General features: G+C 36.8%; 1 protein-coding gene across 1 annotated transcript in view; it reads right to left on the bottom strand.

The window, feature by feature from the left end:
- LOC122791269 overlaps positions 1 to 25784 on the bottom strand; it is a 564593-nt gene that overhangs the window by 302324 nt on the left and 236485 nt on the right. Inside the window, exon 4 of the mRNA XM_044058939.1 lies at positions 17940 to 18078. Coding sequence (XP_043914874.1) covers positions 17940 to 18078 — 139 coding nt within the window. The remainder of the gene's footprint in view (positions 1 to 17939; positions 18079 to 25784) is intronic.

Genomic DNA, 25784 nt, shown 5'->3' with positions numbered 1-25784 from the left:
AATTCATATGAGCTAGTCGGATGACATCCAAATATAGTGATCTACTTGATGAATTTAAAATTATTATTTCCTTGTTTTCACAGAGAGGGTATGAAACTAGTCAACTTACTTTGGTAAGTGATGAGATTTTAAGTAGGCGTTTGTGTACTTTTAGACCTTTATTGGACTTTCCCATTTCAACAGCTAGAAGCGTTGGTAAAATAGACAAGAAAAGCAAAATTAATTCACATGTTATGTGCTCTTTGGACATTAGTTCTGATGGAGCACATATTAGAAAAATAATCATGGACAATTGGAAGATTATTAATGGTAATGAAGATATCAGAAAAACAGTGTGTGAAGGTCCGTTGTTTGTTTTTAGGAATCACCACAACTTAAAAAGAATTCTGGAAAGCAATATTCCTGTTGAAACTAATGCACACACCAATAAGACAGGGATGCACTGTTGCCATAGTTGCAACATGTGCAGGTTTATTTCTGAGGGACCTTATATTAGAATTGAAGCTATAGACAACGCCTTTAAGGTTCCTGGTTACGTTGATTGTAACTCAAAGGGGGTTGTTTACATTAGCCAATGTTCTGGTTGCTTTGCATTTTACATTGGAATGACCACCCGTTGCCTTAAAACCAGAATAAGGGAGCATTTATATAGTATTAAAACTAAGGATGAGAACAACGCTCTCTTTAAACATTCAATAGTTTGTAAAACTTATAAAAAATTTTTATTTTCTGTTTTGGATGTTGTGCATTCTGATCTCAGAGCAGGTGATTTTAAGAACCATTTAGAACAACGTGAAACTATGTGGCAAATCAAACTTAATTCAGACAAATTTCCTGGTTTAAACGATTCCATCAACATTAAATGTTTTTTAAAATATAGGAAACTACATGTTGACAAAGCATGTGATTTTTCTTTATTTTTTGGTTAATTTAACAGCATCATTATTGGTTTTAATAGTTTAATTATTTGATTTTTTAATTAATTAATTTGTATGTAATTTGTCTTAGTATTTAAAAGCTTTGTAGTGAATATTTGTTGCATTCTGAAGAAGTCTTGTGACGAAAGCGGGTATTAAACATTTGACTACGCTATTGCACCTTTGCCTTTCATCTCGTGCTTTGACTGTGGTTTTATTTACTTGGTTTTTTGCTTCGTACGTTTTATTTGACTCCATAATTAGTTTATGCAGCTAACATAGTTCTCAACTGTCCACAATTTCACAGAATGTCCAGATTTTTTGCCTGGATTTTTGTTGGTCTGTTCCTCATAAAATTTGTAGTTTTCTGGCAGTCATTGATGGTTACAGTCACTAAACAATGGCAAACATTTGAGTTTCACAATTCGTGTCCTTCAGAAATGCATGCTAATGCAAAAAATCTGTTAATCTAGCAACTTTCTAAGTTTATAAGAGCAATACTTAACATCTGTCCTCAATTTTAGCCTTTGTCCCCTCATTATTTCATTCTTTGTCCACAATTCAGGTGCTAAGAGGTTTAGAGGTATGGGAGGCACAGTGCCACATATCAGGAGATGCAAGAGGTGCTTCCTCCAAAAGCATTTCTTTTTGTTACATTGTTTCATGGTTTAATATATATGAATATTTAAACTGTAAAAGAAAACATTGTTTTCAGAAGAGTAGAAACATTGTGAGCTCTTTGTTTATTATGCTACCATTCAGGATGGCATTTCACACACATGGATTGTCAACTTTAACAATCATGTACAAAAGGACCATAATCGGTATGAATTACACATACAATGCCTAGTACACAGTGATACCATCGCAGCTCTGCGGCTGCTGTAGTATGCTGTGCTGCAAGGCATTGCAATGTAGCATAGCATGGAGCAATTATGTACAAAGTCATGTTTAAATACCTGATTATATAGCTTTTACCTTATGCATTATGGTCTGCTAACATACCTTTAATTGAGTCATAAAAATGTTTTACTCATTAAGCATATCTGCAGAGCATGAGTCATTACCATGTCTTGGTCATGTGGGGATCAGGTGCTGTGGGATCTCCTATTGATAGGAAATGAACATCATTACCCTATGGTGTTGGGTTAAGATGGAACTGCATTAGCCAGGTTTCTTATGCCATGGTAACTTCATTGTGAGTAAGGTTCTTCCTAATGTGAGGTGGAATTATTGTTTTAATTTAATGCTGATATGGTTCTTAACTCAGTATATCAGGAGGGGAGAGGATCGCCGCACTAACAAGTAATGCATTACCTGTATGCCACTCGAGTCCCATAAGTTACATCATGGGAAACAGACAACATATAGGTGGTGTTCTAATTATAAATCATACACAATCCTGGAGAGAGGTAGTATTTTAAGTATGCAGTGTAGATGATGTACTATATGCACACAAAGGAGCAATAGTTATAGCTCCATTGTGTACGCTCTTTAAATAGTACAAAGGGCTTTGGAACACAATTCATCTGTGTACTAGTACTTCTCCATAACACACAGTAAATATCAACAACACCCATATTATACAATGACTGGCCATTAATATTGAAAAAGGAGCACTCTGATTGGTCAGCCCATTGTAAATAAAAGAATATACCAATGGAAAACATTCCAGTCTCCCGCACTTTTTTCCATAAGTATATCTCATAAAAATGTTACTTTTCTTTCTTCTTTTTAAATAAATTTACAAAACAGAAGACCTTAAACGAACGAGGAAATGGCACAAAGGAAAATAAAAGGATAATCAGGTACGTTCTGCAAAACTAAAGAAATGTACTTTTTATTTTCTCTGTCTGTCTCTTCCAAACATTTAAAGTCTTCTTGTTTCTTTTTTCTTAATTAAAAAAAAGCAACAGAGATCTTCCTTTCTGCATTGCTTCCTTCACACAGCAGTGATGTACTGTGTAAGTGTGGGAACACAAGTCCCATATGCATGTGCAGTACATCAGAAAAGCCCCAGGATACCGGAAAAATGTGGAAGGGCACCACGGAGGCATTATACAAAGACATTATTTAAGAAAAGTAAGTATTTTTTTTCTTACATAATGTCATTGTATAATAGCAATAACTGACTCTGGGGTGTGGTATACCGAAGATTTACCCATGGTTGGCTTTATTTAATCATTTGGGCTTCACCCTACTGATAAAACCACACCAACTGTGGGTAAATCTTCAATATACCACACTGAAGTCATCGGTTATTGCTATAATCTTTATATGTTCCGGAAATAGAATTCCAGGCTTTGAAATTCTTTTGTTCACACATATGATAGGTTCCTTTTATTAAGACAGAGATCAATACTATGATTTCTGTACATAGGTAAACAAAAACGTTTATATAGACTTAAAAGAAGAGATACTTAACAAAATTTGCTTGCAGAAGGCAAACACAAATAAATCACTGTAACAAGGGAGACATTATTCATGGGGAAATGGTATATGCAAGGCTTTGACTGGCACCCAAGAAAGGCAGCAAGGGAAAAGGTGCTTGGCTGAGTATGAAGAATAAAATTAGTAGTCAGGGGAGAAAATGTCTAAGTGAACAGATTGCAAAGGGAGGCTGTAGTTTCATTGATGGTGCTGTCATCATGTGCCATTTTACACAGAAAGCTCATCAAGTGCGCCCTTCCTTAACAATTGTACGTGATTAAGTCTGAGGTCACTAAACATTGTAGTAAGGAAATATTCTCTTACCTGGGACTGAGTAACCTTAGACATTTGGAGTTGCGGGGGTTCAGGTGGGTCTGCCTCCTTTAAAAATATCCTTTTTTTCCTGTGCTTTTGTTGTTGTTCTTCTCCTTTCAGCTTTTCCCATTAGGGGTCACCACAGTGGAACAAAGGTTTGCAGAGCAATTGGCAGTGGAGTTTTATGGTATCGAGTTGCCAGCCCAGCATCCAACCTTAAACCGAAGGCACACACATGCACACACTCACACCTAGGGCCAATTTAGAGTGTCCAGTCCACCTGCAGCATGTCTTTGGAATGCGAGAGAAAATGTTTCTGTGCTTTTGTTAAAACTGACATTTTTGTATTTTCTGTGTTATTTTGGAGATGCCTGACAGCTTGATGCTTTTATACCTGCTGTTATGACAGGAAACACCTCTCAAATGCCCCTGATTTTTGGATAATAATGCCAGACTTTACATTTACTACTTGTTATTGCTCTGAAAATTAATTCTGAGGCAAAACCTCCTGTCCTGTTAACTTTATAAGTGAATCAGAGTGATATTTAAGCATGTTTCTGGTTTTGCAGCTTTGTCTCCCATTGTTTTTGGCTTTGTCCAAAATTCATGAACAAAGATGTTAAGATGTATGATATGAACAAATCTGTAAAAAATCAAAGTTAGACTAGACTGATCAATTATTATAAAATTGTCACAGAGTAAAAAATGCTGAAAAAAACAAGGGGTAACTGATCTGATTTATTTATTTATTTATCGAAGCTGGGGCACATACATGGTATAGAGAGAGAGTGAGGTAATGTGAGGTGATTAGTCGGGTTTAGCAGTGAGATGAAAATTAAAAAAGGGTCTAACCAGTAGAGGAGAGGATTACAGGACTGGAGTTTAGTAGGATGTAACAGAGAAATTTTATAACAGGGTAAAACTAGTAGACACCCCATGGGATATAGAAATGTTTACTTCAATGTGCAACCATTAATTCCATAGGTTTCCACATAGTGGTAAGCCTGACCAATTCAGGCCTTTCTTCCTCACCACTGTTTTCCACTGGCAGTGGCCATATCATACATAACAGGCTCACTGAAAAAGCTGCATGCTAATGCAACTTAACCACGTTCTCTTCTGCAGAATTGACAGTGGCAGTGGATTAGCATTTTTTAAAAACTCTTTTTGCCTTTATTGAATTATCACTTGTGACACAGGCAAACTTACATTTATATAAAAGAACAGTTACAAACATTATACATCACTTATATTCTTTTGTACAATATAATCAATCCAACGTTACAACATTACAAAAATTGGTCAGTTCCTGCCTTCCCTTAAACCTCATTCGTCCTCTAAAACATTTTTCTCCATGTAATGCTCATTCGGTTCCCATTTTTTTCTATGCAATTTGGTCCTATGATTTTCTAAAGATCCTATTTCCATTTCTTTTATCTGAATTACAATATTCACTGTTTCAAGTACGCTTGGTTTAGACACTGATTTCCATTTTCGGTGGTGGTGCTGCGGTAGCATTGTCGCCTCACAGTAAGACGTTGTCCTGTTCAATTCTCAGCTAAAGCGTCTTCTGTGTGGAGACATGCGTGAATGGGCGTACCTTCATTAAAGGTTGTGCGTCAGGGCTGGCAACTCAGTACATAAAAATCTACTGCCAATCATTAGTGGACCGGAGTTCCGCTGTGGTGACCCCTAACTGGGAAAAGCCAAAAGATACAACAACAAAGTATCTGCTTTTTTGGCAACCACCAAGCACTTCAGATCCGGTATCCCAAGCTCAAAAAATCATTACCATGGATTATCATTGTTGAGCAAGTCACATAATAGTTCTCTTGAGTTATGTTTTCTACTTAGAGGAGCTCATTCACCCATTCAGTCCTATGAGAATGGCCGTGACTGCTACTGTGACTATAGGCTACAGGAAGTTATTGCAAAGATGTGTGTGTGTGTGTGTGTGTGTGTGTGTGTGTGTGTGTGTGTGTGTGTGTGTGTGTGTGTGTGTGTGTAAGTGTTTGATTATATACATGTGCATCTAAATGTGTGTGTAACTGTATGTCTATGTTCTTGTGTACGTGTGTATGTGTTGGGGGTGCCTATATGTATAAGTAGGGAGAAAACTAGAGTGGTCAGGTCTGACAGTGCAGTGTTCAATTTAGATATGTAGTAATTAGCTGTTATTGAGGTTTTTCTCTTACTGGCTCCACCTCGACTCTGAAAAGGAAATTCTTACCTTCATGCTAGGTCACTAACCTGAGTTACCAGTTAGCTCTGATGGTGAGCATCTCTGAATTTTTGGTGGGGAACAAACAAAAGAATAAATAATTCCACAAAATAGGGAGTTTGATTAACTTTATGTTTTTCTGTAGTAAGCAAAGGCAAAGACTGTGAGAAAACAGAAAGAAAAATATCTATATTCCATACTTTTTTAAGGAATAGTGTAAGACACAGGAAGATAACAGATGCCAGTTTGCATATCCTGCTAAGCATTAAGAGTAAAATACAAGTAGAAATGAAATGCAGTTTATCTGTACAAGTAAAACTGCTGGCTACGTATGTAGTTAAACAGCATGTATGAAAGCAAGGAGGAGCAGACAAGTTGTTCTAACAACATCAGTTCATATATGAAGGAAAGTGCCAGTTAATCAAAGTGAAATTTGGGCAAAAGAACCTTCATCAACAGAGGAGTTCCCTTTTTGCTCCACAGCTGTGCAAACTTGGAATAGGTGTATTTAAGTTTGGGGGTGTGGGGGTACACATGGGTGGGTGCATAGGAGTGCTTGCCCTCTGCAAAAAAAAAAAATTACCTCTGATGTTCACCCAATTTTTTTTTTTTTTTTTTAATCGATCAGCACTCAATAATTGATGTTTTGCTTGACTGACATGAATCCATAGGCGTATACTAAGGTGATGGTTTAGAAGACCATTAGTAGCCTAGCCACCATACCTCAGATTGAAGGTATCTACATTTGATCCTTTTCAATGAGGGCTTGAGGGACCAGACCAAGAGTGTATTTACAATTGTCTATCCATTCATCCAGGTTATGAATAAAGTGGGTCACAGAGCTACTATGCTTTACATCCAAAGGAAATCTATTCCATAAAAGATGGATTCACCTTAATGGTATAATTAGTTTTGCAGATATGCTGGCAGCTACATAGGACTGGATCCTTTGAGGCTTTTTGGGCTAGACAGAGGTTGTGTCTCAAGAGTCTATAGGAAACAGAAAAGACAAAGAGTACTTTAAGAAGGCCTGGATAGATCAGGGATGTCAAGCTGTTACTTATCTTGGTGAAAAAATGCTTTGGCCTTTGAAGATGGGTCCTATACTTAGACAGGTACATCTCCAGGGGGCCCTTATACTCCATTATGGGCCTGATGAGAGAGGAGTGGAGAGAGATAATAACTTCCTTAAATCTGGAAGAAATGCCCTAGTGATTAGTCTGGCAAATTAAAGAATTTCCTAACAGTGCAGGATAGTTCATTGTAAATGAATGAAAACAGGTCCATAATGCTAGAGTCAACTTACAAATGGTGTCACCTATGTGGTAAGTGCTTTGGTATTCAGTTTTGCCTAAGGACGCATTGCTGCATTTCTTGACATTTAGTTTTAGGCCATGGTCCAGACACCACTAATTGGAGTATGTTCGTCCCCCCTGAAGAATTTGGAGGTTAAATGGGGCCTTAATGACATCTTCAAGTTTGCAGACATTTGCAAACCTGATCAGCCACAGGCCCATAGTTTCAGCCTTGACACCAGAGAAGTAAACACCACAGAGAACTGGTAATAGGACTGAACTCTGGAGGACACTGCTGGTAACTATTCTTTTTTCATAAGAGCATACCTTTCACACTAATAGATTAAGTTCTGTTAGGCAGTTTGCTATCCATTAGATACTGTAGGGCTTTATTTTTAGTTTGATTAGCTTGCTGATTATGCTAGAATATGGAATGGTATAAAGAGATAGTCAGGTCCAGGTAGGCAGTGTGAACTGATTTGTCAGTCTAACGCATCAATAATATGTTCAAAGAAGCCCACCGGGTTTAGGGGGCAGAATCTGCCTTTAACAAACCAAAACTGGCTTGGGTCAACAGCTTGTAGACTGCCTGTTAATAAGTTCCATAATGATGTGTTCCATAACTTTGCAAATAAGGCTAGTGAGACCTATAGGTCGATAGTTTCCTAGATCTGTAGAGGAGCCCCAACCTCTTGTGGAGCTGAATGACTACCTCTGTTCTGTATTCCTCTGGCATGAATCCAGGCTTAGTAGTTTGTTTAATAGACAGTGTCCGGTACTAACAAGAGGGTAGCCTGGCACATTACTGACACAAATAGATGAAGCATTTTTGGCCTTGGAGAAATGACTCATAACATGCTTGAAGGTTATCAGAGGGAGTGGTGTTCTAATAATTTGCAGAAAGTTAAGGGGAAATAGGAGTCTTTGGCTTCCCAAAGAGTATTATAATGCATTTTATTCACATTTAGTTTTAGGCCATGGCTCTAGCACCAATCATTTATCTGATTTAGACCCTCCTGAAGATATTTACATTATTGTGGAATTCAGTGATTGCCCCCAGCTTGCAGTGCAGTTGTTGGCAAACTTTGTTATCTAGAGGCCTTCCACATTAGCCTTGATTTAAGAGAAGTGTATTCTGAACAGGTGTGATTTTTGCAACTGTGAACAAACAACACAAACTGAAAAATACTTAAAAAACAACTGAAGCTAGTAAAATGACCCAACTTTAATAGCACAATGACAGTCTCTAGCGCCTCGGCCAAAAAGTCAAAGAAACAAATACATTCAAACAATTGGTTCTGCAACTGCACCTGATGCAACATGTTGGGGGCTGTAATCAGTTGATCCCAATCCCTGAGAGCTGTACAGCTCTTTGTGTGGTCTAAATTGTTGCAACTTGCCACAGTTTAAAAATAAAAAATAAATCTTCCTTTTTTTGATTTTTAGCTGAAACCTGAGCACTGTAACACTCTGGGGTATAAACTGTAGAAACTGCTTGCTACATTAAAAAAATGAAATCTTTTTTTTTTTAGCTGAAAAATTAGAGCTGCAGCACTCTCTATGGGGTGTAAACTGTAGCAGCTGCTTATCACATTTGTAGCAAGCAGTTTGCTAGTGCTTAAAAGTGATTTTTTTTTTAATAAAACCTGAGTGCTTTAGCTATCCATGGAGGATATAAACTGTAGCAACCATAGCAGTTATTTAAAATGCTCAAGTGAGCAATTCTTCTTTATGTTAATTACTAGTTAATGTAGTTCAGCGCCATGCAATGCATGTATGAGTTTGAATCACATTGAAGTCTAATCATGCAGCTCAGCTTATCTGTGTAGAATGAGATGTACTGCTTTGCACATTTCAGTGAATAACAAAGAATGTCTACAGTGGAATCATTTATCAGTTTAATCCTGGTGACATTTAATAGCCTAGGTTTCACTAGAGATTGAGTTTTAATTAGAAGAAAAATCCAGCAACTGTTTTGGTAGTTATTGATGCAGCTGAATTTCTTAGTAAGTAATTACTTGATGTGGTTATTTCATTCTGTAGTCACAGCACAGAGGGAGAAAGCCCTGACTATGGGGCCCAGGTGACTGAATGTCGGTAGTAGCTTGGGCAGGGGAGGTATACTCATCCTAGTGGGGAGAGTGGGGCAAAGATGAACAAACGTTGACACATTGCTTCAAAGAAAGAATGCTGATGCAAATATGTGGCCTGAGGGTAGATGCTAGGTCTTTGAGGTAAGATGGATGACATGACTCCATGTCCATGGGTGAAGTTAGTGCCATCACAAATGTTCTCATAGGTTCATAGGTAAGTATTGGGCTGGCTAACCTTGTGGGCATTTTAGGCCCTGTCAATTTTCCAAAGATGAAAATTGAACCCTGTAGCTTGTGTTTGTGAGCTAAACAACTTAACCATTATGCCAAGCACACCCCATTACTAGGATGCCAAAAAGAGCACAAAATCACCCTCATGCCTACCTGAATGAGATCTCCTTCTGATGGGTCTCAGGTCTAGAGCACAAGACATTCTAAACACAGAGAAACAAATAGCCTCAGGTGCAGCAGGAGGAGGCTTGATGGTTAGCAGGTGCTATGGCAAAAAAATACCTAGAAAGAAAGTAGGCAGTTCTTACCTGCTAGCAACAGGGTGGGTATGGAAGGGATCCAGAATATCCATGTGGCTTCTGACTTTACTCTGAATAAAATCTCCCAAATTGACATGAAAAGTGTTACTCATACAATAATAAATAAAACAAAATGTTTACGTTTTTTTTTTTCTAGAGGAGTCCAATCTATCACTTGAGTAGTGAATCAGAGGAGCTCAATCAACACTGCACTGAAAAACGTATGGGATGAGGGGGCGTGGCCAAGATGCCAGACTGCTAGCAGCACTGAACATTAGCTCTGCTTATAACATTTTTATTCTGACAGGAAATTGAATCAAATTTTTGGAAATACTAATCCAAAAGTATATTAGAGGATTTGTGAATATAGGTCCTTTATTATTTTTCAAAAATTAATACTACAACATAAGCCTTTATTATTTTTTCCTGTCAAGAAGTATTTCCTCAAGTAATCCAAGTATGAGTAACTCAAAGAATTCTCATCAGGACAGTGTGGTAAATAAGGAGCTGCAAACATTAATAACTACTATTCAAGAACTATCTATAAAAATGGACAAACTAGAGAATAAAATAGATACTATTAAACAAGACTGTAGTAAGCAGCTGGACATTCTTAGTGAAATGGCTAAAAGCATTCTGAAGAAATTACTTCTCTCGAGGAATCTGTAAAAGATATGGATGGCAGACTGATGGAATGTAAAAGTCAAAATGAGATTCTTTTGAAACAGAATACAAAATTAACAGAAAAGCTGGAAAACCTAGAAAGTAGGTCACAGAGAAACAACATTAGAATCTATGGAGTACCAGAAAAGGAAGAGGGAACTGATATGATACACTTTCATAATAACTGGCTTCCAATAGCACTAAATCTTCCTGAAGCCTTTTTTTTCGGTATAGAGAGGGCTCACCGGTCTCTAGCAAAACCTGCTTCAACAACAGCTTCTCCTAACCACAGATCCATCATTGTTAGATTTTTGTCCTCCCAAGATAAGGATTTGGTTCTGAAGTCTGCGTGGAATAATTCTCCCATCAAGATAAAGGACAAACACACTCATTTTGACAATGACTATACTTCTTCTGTCATATCTAGAAGGAAAGAATGTGTTCTGTTCATAAAATCTCTTAAAAAAGTTAACATCAAAGCACAAATTCTCTTTCTCTCCAGGATAAAACTATTTTTACCAGAAGGTGAGAAGATCTTTAGCTCTTTGTCAGAGGTTTTGGATTTTATTCACAAGAAAAAAATACTAACTGATATAGAAGGCAAGGAATGGTCTACACAGAGTCTGAAAAGATATGCAACTAAGAACACTTGGACTGTCAAAGAAAGTGCAAATAAAAAATTAAAAGACAAATAGGATTGTTATCAAATAATATGAAACACTTTCTTGCAGAACTTTTTACTGAATGTTTTATTAGAATATATACACAAAGCAAAGGTAAAGTGTCTTTATTTTACATAGTATTTTATTGGAATACATATACAAAACAAAGGTCTTTATTTTGCATAGGCATAGGCATATATCTATGTATGTTTACATGTATATATGTGTTTATGTGTATATATATATATATATATATATATATATATATATATATATGTGTGTGTGTGTGTGTGTGTGTGTGTGTGTGTGTGTGTGTGTGTGTGTGTGTGTGTGTGTGTGTGTGTGTGTTTGTATATATATATGTATATATATATGTGTGTGTGTGTGCGTATATATATATCTATATATATATATATATATATATATATATATATATATTTTCTTCTTCTTCTTTCATACCATATGTTTATTATAGCCAGGGCACAGTTAACTTCATTATATATTCATTTGGGATACAAAAGTCATGCTATCTTACTATTAATTCATGATTTCCAAAGTAAAGCATTCATGTATGTTAGTGGTGGGGTAACACTTTAGGGTTTACTGTTTAGTCTATTATGATTACACTGTATGGAATCCCCACAACAAAAGTGCCCTTAGGAGATGGTTTACTTAAGATAGCTTTGTTTCCTCTTGACATTTTTGAAAAATGTTCATATCATGATTAATATATATGTCTTTACTTAAAATCTGCATTTCTTAGTGTAATATAGCAACATTCAGTGCTTTACATTAACTAAATGCTCTAATTTTAATTCTTAACCTAATTTAGTTTAAGTTATGCAAATTATTGATTTTTGGGGAAAATCTTACTTTCCCAACATTTTTAGAGAAGGGCTATTCATGTTGTTTTTTTTCACTGTGGAGGTTGCTCGTGCACTTTTTATGCTTCTTTAGAATGGAGAAAACTTAGTTGTTTTTAATTCCTGCCAAAAATGCCTTTTCTAAGCTTCTGTGACTGTTTCTTCGCTTGCACAAGCATATACAGGGCACTAGCAGCAAGCTAGAGAAGCTAAAGGCAGGAATACAGTGAACAATTACATCACACGACCTTTGAACTCATGCATGACTTAGAAACCAGGAAGTAAAGCTAAAAATGAAACTAGAAGAAAAAGTAACTGGTATTGTTTGGTTGTTTTTTTTTCATCTTTTATGCATCTAAAGGTATGGAATCACTTTAACTATGTATTTGTAACAAACTAGGACTTTAATGGAGTGATTATTTTACTAGTCTAATGATGAAAATTGCATTTTAATGCTACTGTATGTCTGTTGCTTTGAAACACTGAAGTCTGACAGGATGCCATTCTTTACTTTGATAGCATGCCCTAAATAATACTATATTAATATTTGACTACTTAAACAACCAATTTCTTTAATATTCTGAATGCAAAGATATATATAGGATTGAGTCTCCTTTTCCTTCTGTTACTTTCATGCTTAAGCAACGTTAATCTATATTAGGTATTCTCATTGATGCAGATTTAAAGCAATATAAACACAAGAGACTGTAATACAGGTATAAAATATATAGGTATTAGAAGCTTATGCCGATAAAGCAACTAGGTTAATTGGAGAAACTGACTCCTTATTTTCCAATACATAGTAGTGGTTTACAAAATATTACATATAAATCCACTGTGATTGCCTGATGGAGTTTTTATGCTCATATTTGTTTGAGTTACCTCAGAAATGCTTTACTGTTTGTATATACTACATTTAAAGCAGAAGCTATTTATGTATGTTTTTGGTGTGTGAGATGGTGTTAAAGGGTGGTTTAGTTAATTAACTAAACCTGGAACTTTAGGTTCCATGTATGTATGTATGTTTTCTTAGTTATTGGTTTCAGAATTTGTTTCTAAAGATTTTTGACTCATCCATGATACATAACTTCATGAATTACTTCAAGTCATTATACTTGGAAGGTATTATTGATGCTCTAAATATAACTTTAACAAATGATGATATATAAATGCTTATCATTAAATATTAATGGCTTAAATAACAATGTCAAAAGAGGTGGTTTAATTAAATTCATTAAAATGCACAGAGCTCAGATCATCTTCTTGCAGGAAACCCACTTGCTGGAGAAGGATTTGCAAAAATTATCATTTCATGGTTTTACAGTTCTCAGGGATTCCTGCTTTAGAGCCAAAAGGAGAGGTACTCTTATACTATGGAATAATACTTATACACTACCTAAAATGTTAAACATCTCTTCAGATAAAGACGGAATGTTAAGCTTATTAGTGCTAGAAGTTAATAAGAAATGCCTCAAACTGGTAAACTCATATTGGATTCCTGGTCTAGGAACTAAATATGTGAAGAAATAAATGGATCTCATTACTTTACATGCAAAGGGAGAAATTATTCTGGTGGGAGATTTCAATTGCTTGTTATCAGATGAAGACACCTGTAAAAATAGTAAGGTTAAACTAACGACACAAGCTAAAAAAGGTAAACAGTTTTATAGCCTCAATGAATTTTAGAGACATACATAATTTAATAGTTCAAAATTCACTTCAATACACTCATTATTCTTTCCAATTTGGCACACAAACTAATATTGATAAGATTTTTGTGTCTAGGACTCTTTACTCTAAAATAAGTGATGTTGCAATACAGTCATGTCCACTCTCCGACCACAATGCCTTTTTGTTCAGCTTGACTGTGAAAAAAGATGATATGATAATTTTTCAAAGAATCCCAGCCTATGTTACTAAGTTAAAAGGTTTTAAGGAGTGGTTATTAAAAGAAATAAATGCATTTATGGAAAACAACAACAATGGTGAAGTAACATATATCATACTCTGGGATGCATTAAAAGTTCACATCTTTAGTGGAGTTAAAGTTTGATATTTTCAAAGGAGAAAAGAATGGGACAAGGAACATTTTGATTTACAAGCCAAAATAGATAAGTTGAAACTAAATTTAAAATAAAATGATAAAGCAGTACTTACTGTAATTTCTAAGCTAAACCACAAATATTTAGAAATATTGAATCATAAGGTTGCTATAAGCTTAAAAAAGATTAAACTACAGTCCTATTCAGTAAACCCCAGACATTTACATGAACTAGCTATCAGATCCAAACAAATTAATAAACAAAATCACATTAATAAAATTAAATACAAGAATAATAACACAGTAAAAAGAACAACTGATTTAGGAGTTTTATTAAAAGCCTTTAGAAATCATTATCAGTCAATCAATGACATGCAATCACTACTAGATTCAGACGATGTAATAGATACATTTCTACAAGAAAATATCAAGACTAAGCTATCAAAACAACATAATAGTACCCTAAATAAACAAATAACCTTAGCAGAAGTTAAAGAACAAGTTAAAAATCTGAATGATAATAAAGCCTCGGGGTTAGATGGGTAATCCCAGGAATATATAAAATTCTTCCAGAGCACACAATAAAGTTATTATTAAACACATTCTCCATGGTTAAACAAGACTTAATTTTCCCTCCCTCGTGGAAGTACTCAATAATTTCCCCCATTCTGAAACAAGGTAAGGACCCCCAACTATGTGCATCCTATAGATCCATATCATTGTTAAATATTGATTATAAAATTTTCATGTCTATCCTGGCCAAAAGACTAAAGAATATATTACCCAATATAATACACTTTGATCAAACTGGCTTTATCTTACATAGAAAACTACACAATAATATTATTAAGCTACTATCTCTAATAGACATTGCAAACAAAACCAAGAAACAATTAACTATTATTAGTCTAGATATTGATAAGGCGTTTGATTCTTTTAGTTGGTCATACTTACAAAAAATCTTTAAAGAATTTAACTTTACTTCAGATTTCACTAAATTGATATTAAATATTTATAGTGCTTCTAAAGCATTTGTTAAGATTGGTTCTTGTCTATCATCCCCAGTAAAAATTTAAGGGAACTAGACAAGATTGCCCTTTATCCCCATTATTTTTCACTTTATCAGTGGAACCTTTTGCTTCATTTATTAGAAATAACCCAAATATCAAAGGATTTCAGGTTAAGGGATACTGTCCAAAAGTTCAGCTTTTTGCTGATGATATTCTACTAACTTCCAGTGACATAGAAGGCTCTTTACAACATATCATGAATGCCATAACTCTATCTGGAAAAATCGCAGGGCTCAATTGTAACCAAAATAAAACCAAAACACTTTTAATCAATAAGAAAATAAATAGCAATTTGCCAAAATACAATACATTCAACTGGAAAAATGATAAGATCGATTATCTAGGAATAAGTATTAAGAATAAATGGAATGAGACTATTCAATTTAACTTCAGTAAACTGGTAGCTATAATCAGCGACTTGACTAAAAAGTGGAACAAAATGTTTTTCACCATGGAAGACAGTTGCATTAATAAAAATGATTATTTTGCACAATATTTTATTTTACATACAATCATTGATTTTACCTCTTCCTAAGAAATTCTTTAAAGAAATAGATTCCCTATTACTAACTTTTCTATGGTTCCCAAAGAAACCAAGACTAGCCTATAAATGGCATGTTAGAGCCTGGGGCAGTAATGGGATTGGCTTTCTCAACATAGAATTATATTCCAAATCTGTTATTATTAATATAATACTACACTGGATTTCATCCATATACACCTCTAGCTGGAAACAGCTACATGAAATCCATATAACTTCCTTTGAGAACTCAGAAACCCAGTTTAAGGAAACCTTTGGAATTAAAAAAATATTTTGGATACTCCGTGAATATTGCTTATATAATAAGAAATGTAGCCACTTCTCACATGGTATAAACCAAATATTTTATATTTTCAAAAATATAAATTGACAACAATTATAGTCTAAAGAACACCTTTTTCATTACATTTCCCATAGTTTATACACCAGATTGCCTAGATACCTTCAATATCAATAAGATGCGGAATCTTAAAGAGAATAATCTAACGTTTTGGCACCAGTTTATAGACAATAAGAACATCCAACCAATGAACTTTCTCTTAGCCAGATATAATGTTTGTCAAGATAATTGGCTCTGTATTCAATCTTTAAGACAGTTTGTTGAAAATAAAGTGAGAGTGTCAATAAATCTGGAAACTGATATTATGCCAAGATTGATACAACTATTCATATGATGCAGTTCGATGAACATTGAACATAAATTAATCATTTCATCTGTATATAAAATCCTAAGAGAAGACTTGATTACTTTTGACCAAGCATTTTGGAATTACCCCATAAAGATTAATGGTGAACCTTTATCTAACGATAATAAGAAACAGTTATTAAATTCAATAAAAACACTTCATCATCTTTATATTGGAGACTATATACCTGGAGATTTATTCATAGAAGCTTTTACACTCCACACAGAATTGACCTTATAACCAATAGTAATGAAAGCAAATGCTGGAGGTGTGGTGATATTCTTGAAGCCAACTGGGTTCATACGTTCATGAAATGTAGAACTCACACAATACTGGAGTGATTTTAGACATTTTGCAAAAGACCTGTGGTCTGACAACTGTCAAATTACTAGCTCTTTGATATTATTCAATGTCCCTACCCCAAGTGTAATTCCTAGACTTCAATTACCTGTTCTTTGGTTAATTCTAGCTATTGCTCAAAAAATAATTACATTGAACTGGAAAAATAAGCAAGATCTTATGTTTACTGAGTTTATTTCAATAGCAAAATCTGTACATAAAAAAGAAATGCACACTATTTATCAGAGATCATCAAATGTAACACACAAAAGACCAGCTTGCCAAAAATTGGAGAGATTGTTAGATAAATATTGATTACCTTTCTTGGATAAAACAAATATTTATCATGGATGTTTGTATATAGTGTAAATAGTTATTATATTTTATATTGTTTATTTTAATACTTTATGTCCATGTTTATTAACAAAATTTAATAAAAATGTTTTTGGAAAAAAAATATATGGGATGTGTTAAAGTTATTATTGCTTGTCTGAGCTTTCAGATGCTGCAAACTAGAAACAGTGGGTTATGGGGACTGCAGGCAATTAATCTCTGATCTTCAGACTATATGGTCTCACCTACCCCTAAGACAACTACCCTAAATGGTATCAAATACATCTAGTGAAGGCCACAGAGTAATTCATCTTGTTGGAAATGGATGTGTCTACCCACGGAGGACTAATCATATTATCCAAAGTAGGAGAGACTGGGATCTTGTGAGTGTCTCAGCCAAGATTGGAAGCATTCCTCTTTCCTTCTTTGGGTAAGAATTTTGAACTAATCAAAAAAAATGGGGGACAAAGGTCCAAAATCAAGTACAATTGTAAATATTATTCATATTCTTACAAAGTTAAGAGAACAACAGGTTTTACATTAATATGTATTTTCTGAAAACTAAGAACTATGAAATTAATGTCTAGTGAGTAACTGAAATCATCAATGATTTACCAGAAAATCAAAATCAGGGATATTCTGCAAAATTCTGGACAGTGGAGATGTATGGTTGGAAGTAATTACCCAACATTACCCAACAAGTAATTCCCCTCATGGGAGGGAAGAACACAGTAACATACTTACAATATAATTATGCTTGTTGTCCTCTTCATCATAAAAGTTCTCCTCACATACAAACAAACAAACCATGTCCTGAGAGGAAAGTTCCAGAACACTGTGCAATTTTTTGCTGCAGCTTCAGCTGTATGTTTACCCATCATACTTTACAGAAAGAAACAGGCCTACATTACTTTTTTGTTTTCAATACTGAATGCATTACCTCATCCAGATGTAAGAAAGGATATGTTTCACAAAAAGTACAAGCCTGGTCAGGATGGGATGCATAGCGGCACCTAACTGTGTCTCCGTCTTCATCTAAAACACTCAGCTTATACAAGGAAATGCAGTTTTGGGGAATCCTGCAAGAAACAGCAACATCTTAGCTGTAAGAATCAAAGGATTATTTAACAATATCATAATTCATTGATCAATTTCCATTCATTTTTGTTTCACTTGATATAGTCCAAATGCTATTGCTTGACAATGCAAGTGCTTAACTGAGTTAACATCCTGTTTATTTGTAGAAATCAAATAATAATGTGTCGAGCACATAAGTCAGTAGCCTTGCCTACAGATCATCTATTAAGCTGACCATATGTGGTATAAATGCCAGAATTGGTGTCAGAAGTGTCATAGCTTTCCAGAGCTGCCAAGTAAACTTGGTAACCACAAGACCAAGAAATGACAGACTGCCCCTCCTACAGGCATGCAGTATAAACGTGAAACAGAAATAATATAGAAACTAACAAAATAAACCTGTATATAAGAACATGGTGCATCTGTGGATATTGTATAGGATAATAGTACTAAGTGGACAATAAAGAGCGAATAACACAGTAAGGTATCGATTATTTAGACACAATGACATCAGAGTTGCCACACAAAAAGAAGACAACGGGATAATTTGACAGAATTACAATCGACTATCATGCTTAGTTCCTAAGGAAGACAAATTCAATGACTTGGAAACAAAGTAATGCAAACAACTTACCTCTTTGTATGTATGGTAGCCGTAACAATACCATTACGCTAAGAGAACTGATGCAAACATAGAGTGGGCAGGAGAGAAAGGGACCAGACATCTCCTTCCTGATTTGGTTCAGACAGCTTACTTACATTTCCTTGTTAAAGGAAGGCAAATCAATAACAGAAAAACACAACTGGAGAACTGTATAAGGCCAGAGTAGGTAGTACTAAAAGTAGTAAGTTTGTTACTTAAGGTGGCTGCAAAGATAGAGAAGCCATAGAAAGGGAGGAGTGTAACCTTTATCTTTGAGATTATAGGTGTTGCAGGGAATATAGTGAATTAGTCTGCATGTAATGTTAACTACTTAGTTCACAGATTAAAAGTCTGTGGCATCATGCAGTACAGAGAACAGTTATTCATTATGTAGACTCACAAAAAAACAGAAGGGGAAACTTAGAAACGCAATGCATTTTGATAGACTATAAGGACTGATCAGCCCAACTACTCTACCATTTCTATCTATTATCATCATCAGCCCCCTTTTTCCCATTTTTTTATATGGGGTCAGGGTGTCGTGTTAACTATTGCCATCTCTCTCGATTCAATGCCACACTCCTGCCTTCTTCAACATTTATGCCTGACTGTTGCAGTTCATCTCTCACAAAATCCATTCACCCCTTTGCCTCTTTTCCCCTCATTTCCTCTTACCTTTTTCCTGTCTGTTCCAAATCTTCTTCAGCAGATGGTCTGTTGCTTTCCTGCACATGTGCCTGAACCACTGTAATCTGTTCTCTTTGATCTTTTCTGCAATTGGAGCTACTTTGGCTTTTGCTCTTATGTTCTTATTTTTTCGTCTGTTCCGCAGTGTGCATCCTACCACACATCTCAGGCACTTCATTTCCATCATCTCTAGCTTCCTCATCTGTTCTGCCTTTACTGCCCGGGTTTCTGTACCATACAGTAGTACTGGTCGCACCACTGTTTTGTGTACCTTACTTTTCAGTTTCTTTGGCATTCTTCTGTCATTTGGCTGCAGACCTACTTATATTCTAGCTTTGACCTCTTTACTCAGACTTCCCTTCTCCTCAACCACCCCTTCCAGATACTGGAAGCTGTGAATCTATTCCACTATCTTCCCTTCTATCTCAATTCTCAGCTTCTTCTGATTTCCCCCATTTGCTGCCATTAACACTGTCTTATCTGTACTTAATTTCATCCCATGTGCCTTCAGTTTTGCATTCCATTTCCCATGCTTTGCTGAAGTTCTTGCTCAGAGTCTACCTGTAATGCCACTGTATCTGCATACAGCAACTTTGTTGATCTGTCCTCTCCGACCTGTTTGCAAATGTAATCCATCACCAGTATGAACAGCAGTAGGATCAGAGATGAACTCTGACGCACACCTACTCCCACTGGGAATCCCTCTGTGAGATCAAACACTGTTCTCACTTGAGTCACTGGATCTTTGTACATAGCCTGCACTAATTCAGTCAATTTTTCTGGGACTTGGAACCACCCCAGGACTGCCCAAAGTATCTGTCTTGGGACATTGTCATATGCTTTCTCCAAGTCTAGGAATGCCCAATTGGACTCTTTCCTCATCTCTAGCTTCTTCTCAGCTATCTCTCTCACTCACTGCAAACATTGGGTCAGTTGTGCAGCATCCTGATCTGAATCTGAACTGCTCATCTCCCATCTTACTTTCTACTATTCTATGTATCTCTTTATCAAACGCCCTCTCCAGAACTTTCATGCAATGTGACAGGAGTTTGATAACTCTGTACTGCCCACCATTGTGGATGTCCCCTTTGTTCTTGTATACTGGCATGCGTATGCTTGTTCTCCAGTTATCTGGGATATGCATTTCTCTCCACAATGTTATGAGTATCCTCAGGAGCCATTTCTCCCCTATCTCACCCAGAATCTTTATCATACCTGCTGTGACCTCACCTGAGACGGTTGCATTCCCTGACTTCCTTTTCCTTAGTGTTTTTCACTTTTTCTATAAAGAGATTCTTCTTCTCTCCTTGTAGGCTGTGTCCGGGGCAGTACAGCTTCTGTAGGTTCTCAGGTTGACATCCTCATAGTAAGGAAAGGGCACTGAGATAGAATCAGCGATTGCAAAGTCATCCCCAGTTAAACAGTTGTCCCTCAGCATAAACCACTGTTTTCCTTCATTCAGAAGCTGCTAGAAGCACTCCTTCCATCTGCCTTTGCTTTCCTATGGACTGGTGAGCAGGTTGTTGCTGGCATCCTTTATGAAGGATGTCTGACTATCTTCTTTATCTTTTTGTATTTGCCTTACATCGTGATATAGTTTTTTCTGCCACTTACTTACTCACTTTCCAGAAGCTGGTAGAGTGCCTCTGCTGCCCTGTTCTTTGCTATTGCAACTCCTTTTTCAGCCTCTTTGTTAACCAACCAGTATTCCTTCCTAGCCTGGTCAGTCTTTTCTATCTCCCACTTTTCCCTGCACTCCTTCATTCTTTTTATGACTTCCTGGACGTTTGCATTCCCCCACCAGCTTCTTTCTTTATGTACCTTATTTCCATACCTGGCTCGGCCACATATCTGTTCTGTAACCCTCACACATGCTGTTTTGAGGTGCTGCTGCCATTCTTTTTAACTCCACCTATTTCCTCCTCTTCTTGGGGTGCTAGAGCCCTGAGTAATTCCTTCAACTGCTGTACTTTGTCTCCAGTTAACTTCCAGGTCTTCAGCCTGGTCTCTGTTGACCTTAGAGCCTTCTCTGACCACTGCTTGCAGATGATTTTGGCAACCAGTGGTTTATGCTGTGGGCCGACTGTTTCACTGGGGATGACTTTGGAATCACTGATTCTATCCAAGTACTCTTTCCTTACTATGAGGACGTCAACCTGAGTTGCATATTGGCCACCCTTGTTTGTGATCTTGTAACTCTCTCTCTCAACCATGTGTTGGTTACTATCAAGCCATTTGCCAGAGAGAATTCTAGAATAGCCTCTCCTTCTTTATTACTGTTGCCCCACATTGGCCTATAGGGGCACATACATCCCTCCTGTTGTTAGCATGGGGCCGTGGCATAGGTTGGAATAGACCAAGTCTTAAACCAACTTCTCACTGATAAATACCCATGCCCATTCATTAGTCAACATGACCTAATCTTCTAGAGCTATATTTTACACTATCGAGTGGCTAGTCCTGCCATGGGCACAGTTTCTGATCCATGTTCTCCTATCTTGAGGATATTTTACACCACAGTAGATGCTCAAAGCAGTTGGTCTATACAACTCTTCCCCTGATAGGGCACCATGTAGAATCTATGCTGCTGCCTACTGCTTCATTCATTGGTGAGTTTGAGAGGGAAACACTAAGCAGAAACAAAGGGAGAACATGCAAACTCCAAGCAGGCATGGATTGAATATTGTACCTTGAGAATGGGAGACAAAGATCTTAACCATTATGCCAACCAGTCTCTCTCTCTCTTGCAAACTGGCCTCCTGCCTATTACATACTGTACTAGCAGCATAATGCTTCCTATGTGAAGCAACAGTCTGCATATAGTATGGATGTCTGATTAATTCCTGACTCCTCTAACAGTTCTAAATAGAAGCTGCTGAAGAAGATCCCCCCATGTAACTGACACACTCTCTGAGAAAAATATTCCTTATGTTGCCTCTAGGCAGTCTCCAGACTGTAGTTACCTGTTCTCAAGTGTCACTTTTTATGATATATACAACTGTCCAGCAGTCTGTTGCTTTCCTTATTCTTTCCAAAGGGTGTGCATGTACATTTTTTCATATAGTTTCTAATGTACACCCTGATTTTCTTCAGAACTGACTTTACCTTTTCTAAATCTTTACAGATACTGTTTTGACAAAACTGTAGGCAATACTCCAGATTCATTCACTGTTTTAATAGCTGACTTCCAATTCAAGACATGGGATTCACATATACAATCCATTGTTCTGTCCATCCGTCCATCCGTCCATCCATCCATCCATCCATCCATCCATCCATCCATCCAACCATCCACAACCCCCTTTTCCCATATTTTCACATTTGGTTGGGGCTTTACTTTAGCAGTGACAATCATCTAGAGCCAGACTAATAGAATAGAATTGTCCATCTGGTGATAAGATAGCTCTGGTATGGATATCATACATGCAATATCAGTACAAAAATGTATTACTCCACCTAAAAACACTTTATAAAATTATTAAATTACTATATTCAATTTGTTTATGCAAATTTCAATATAAACATGGTCATGAACATAATTTCCTTGGTCTTTTAAAAAGGCCACTAGTTCTCCATATTCACAGTTAACTTTAATTCAGAAAATCTGTTGCTCTATCATTTGATTCATGTTTGTTACACTAAGAAATATCCAATAAATCTTTTCTCAATTTAGCCATCTCACAGTCATCTTAATTTCACCCGCTTTACATTTTTATCATTTTTTCCTAGACTTACACACAGGTGCAAACATCATTTTGGTCTGCGAGTAGGTGAGACCTCCTCACAGTTATCTGACAACCTTAGTGGTCAGCCAAGCACTACCCTAATTATTCAATTCTCCAAGTGCAACTTTTGCTCGAGGCACTGATCTATTGACTCTGTAAACATTATGGTTTTACTAAAAAAAAGGAAAAATAATTTTTTTTCACATTTAACTGTAGTTGCTACATTGTAGGCCACACATGGGGCACTACAGTGCTCAACAACTCCCACAAATGCAATTGCAGCTTTTAAAAGCTGGTATCGCACTAAAGAGCAATCAGGAATCTAGATGAATCAGATGGCCAATCGTGCCCCTTAACACTTTGTACTCGAGGCAGTTGTCCCCTTAGCCCTGCCCTAGCTATATCATTGCAGACAGATGGATGAACACAATGTTGCTGACAGTATGTGTGTAGCTTGTTGGTTACTAAGATACTATAAGCTGTTCACAAAATATTATAATATTAACATTTATTGTGTTTATTATGACTTAAAAGATCCAGTAAAATCCTAAAATCTAATGGACACTACCACTGCAAAGATTTGTTTGTACTGAACAGTTTTCCATTTATATTTCTTTTGTAATGTTTATAGGCCCAGATATATGATATTTGTTTGAAATGAAGCTCTAATTTGATTTTGTCAAAAAGTTCAAGATGAAGTTATTGCGAGTTAAGAGTACAAACCTCTAGAGCTCCATTGGAGTGATGATTGGCTGTATTTTTCCAGATGGCAAGAACTGGGCTGGAAGTCTTGGTTACTGGGGATAGTGCCGAAGAATGGTTGAACAAATAAAAAGATGTGGAAAGGCAGTTGGACTTTGGCCATTCTTAGAAAAATATCTTTGACAAAAAGCTGGAACCTCAATACATGATCATAGGTTCATAGGTAGGTACTAGGCTATTGGCCCTAGGGCCTATATAAGCCTAGCCAAAAAGGTACCCTGGCTTTTGCCACCCAATAAAATTATTTTCCTGTGCTCCTGTTGAGCAGAGCCACAGTGATCCCCTGGGTGAATTTCCTATCTCTCATCCTATCATCAAGATTTTTCTTGAAGAGTGCTAATGAGGAGCTTTGTTTGATATAGATAGGTAGTTTGTTCCAGAGTATGGGAAGTCTCTGGGACAGGAATCTATCCCTCCAGTATGTTCTGCTTATTGTGGTGACAAGGTTTAGGTCCCTAGAGCGTGTAGCTGGGAGGGATTGGGATTCCTTTAAGTGGAGCATGTCCAACAGCTCTGGGTTTGATATAGCTTTGTATGTTAGGTAGAGATAGCCTCTGAGTAGGCGATATGCGACGGGGTAAAGCTGGAGTTTTTTTAAATGGTCTGCATAGGTCATCTGTTTGAGGCTGGTAATCCTCTTTGTGAGGTATTTCTGCAGCCTTTCCAGTTGTTATAGATGTCTTGTGAGGTGCATACCAAAAGAGGTGCTGAATTCTATAATGGGTCTAATGAGTGATGAGTAGAGGGGAACATTGACCTCTTTTTACCTGGATGAAAAACCTTTTGTGATGAGTTGTGCCACGTAAAAGGATTTCCTGACTACTGTGACAATGTGATTATCAAAGGAGAGACTACTGTCCACCTGTGTCCCTAGGTCTCTTATCACACTTTCGGTGTTAAGTAGATTACCGCCTATGTGGTAGTTCATGGGTACAGAGTTTTTACCAAAAGGGATGACAATGCACTTTTTGGCACTGAGCTTGAGGCCATGGCTTTGAAACCAGGCATCTGTCTCAGTGAGGCCCTTTTGTAGGATGTCCACATCATTAGGAGTTTCGATTATGACTTCTAGTTTGCAGTCATCTGCAAACTTCATTAGCAAAAGACCTTCTGTGTTAGCCTGTACTTCAGAAAAGTAGATACCAAACAGGAGAGGACCCAAGACTGAACCCTGTGGTACTCCACTTGTCACTGGTCTGAAGTCAGATTTGGAGTCTGCTACTTTCACAGTGTGGGTTCTGTCAGTGAGCCAGTTGGCAACCCATCTTGTGACATAGGGATTTATACCTAGTTGAGTTTATCTATAATTCCAGAGTGGGGGATGGTGTTGAAAGCCTTGGCGAGATCTAGAAAGGATGTGCGAACCACCATACCCTCATCTATGGCTTTGGTGACCGCTTCAAAGAAGTACATCAGGTTTAGGAGACATGATCTGCCTTTTACAAACCTGAACTGGGTGGGGTCCAGAGTTTGGAGATTACAAATGTCATTATAAGTTCCATGATGATACGTCCCATAGCCTTGCAGACCAGGCTCATCAGTCTAATGGGGCAGTAGTTCCTGGGGTCCATGGTGGCTCCCCCTTTGTGGAGTAGGATAACAATCACTGTGCGCCATTCAATGGGCACAAAGCCTGAGGTGAGGCTATGCTTGAACATGGTACTTAGGTGGGGTGCCAATTCATTCTGTAGTTCATGTAGAATGCAGCCTGGGATTTTGTCAGATCCCATGGATGCTGTGTTCTTGGCTTTGGAGAGTGTGGTTTTTACCTATGCAGCCATGATTACAGGAACTTTGCATTCTTCCAGTATAGAGATGGTCCCTTTAGGGGGTGAGAGGGGGGTAAAGTTAGCACTGAACCTATCTGACAGGATATTGGCAATATCAGTTG

Source organism: Protopterus annectens, chromosome 17.part0, assembly GCF_019279795.1.
Source record: "Protopterus annectens isolate FY-2018-M chromosome 17.part0, PAN1.0, whole genome shotgun sequence".
NCBI classification, from domain to species: domain Eukaryota; kingdom Metazoa; phylum Chordata; order Ceratodontiformes; family Protopteridae; genus Protopterus; species Protopterus annectens.
This window is presented reverse-complemented; position numbering and strand designations above follow the sequence as displayed.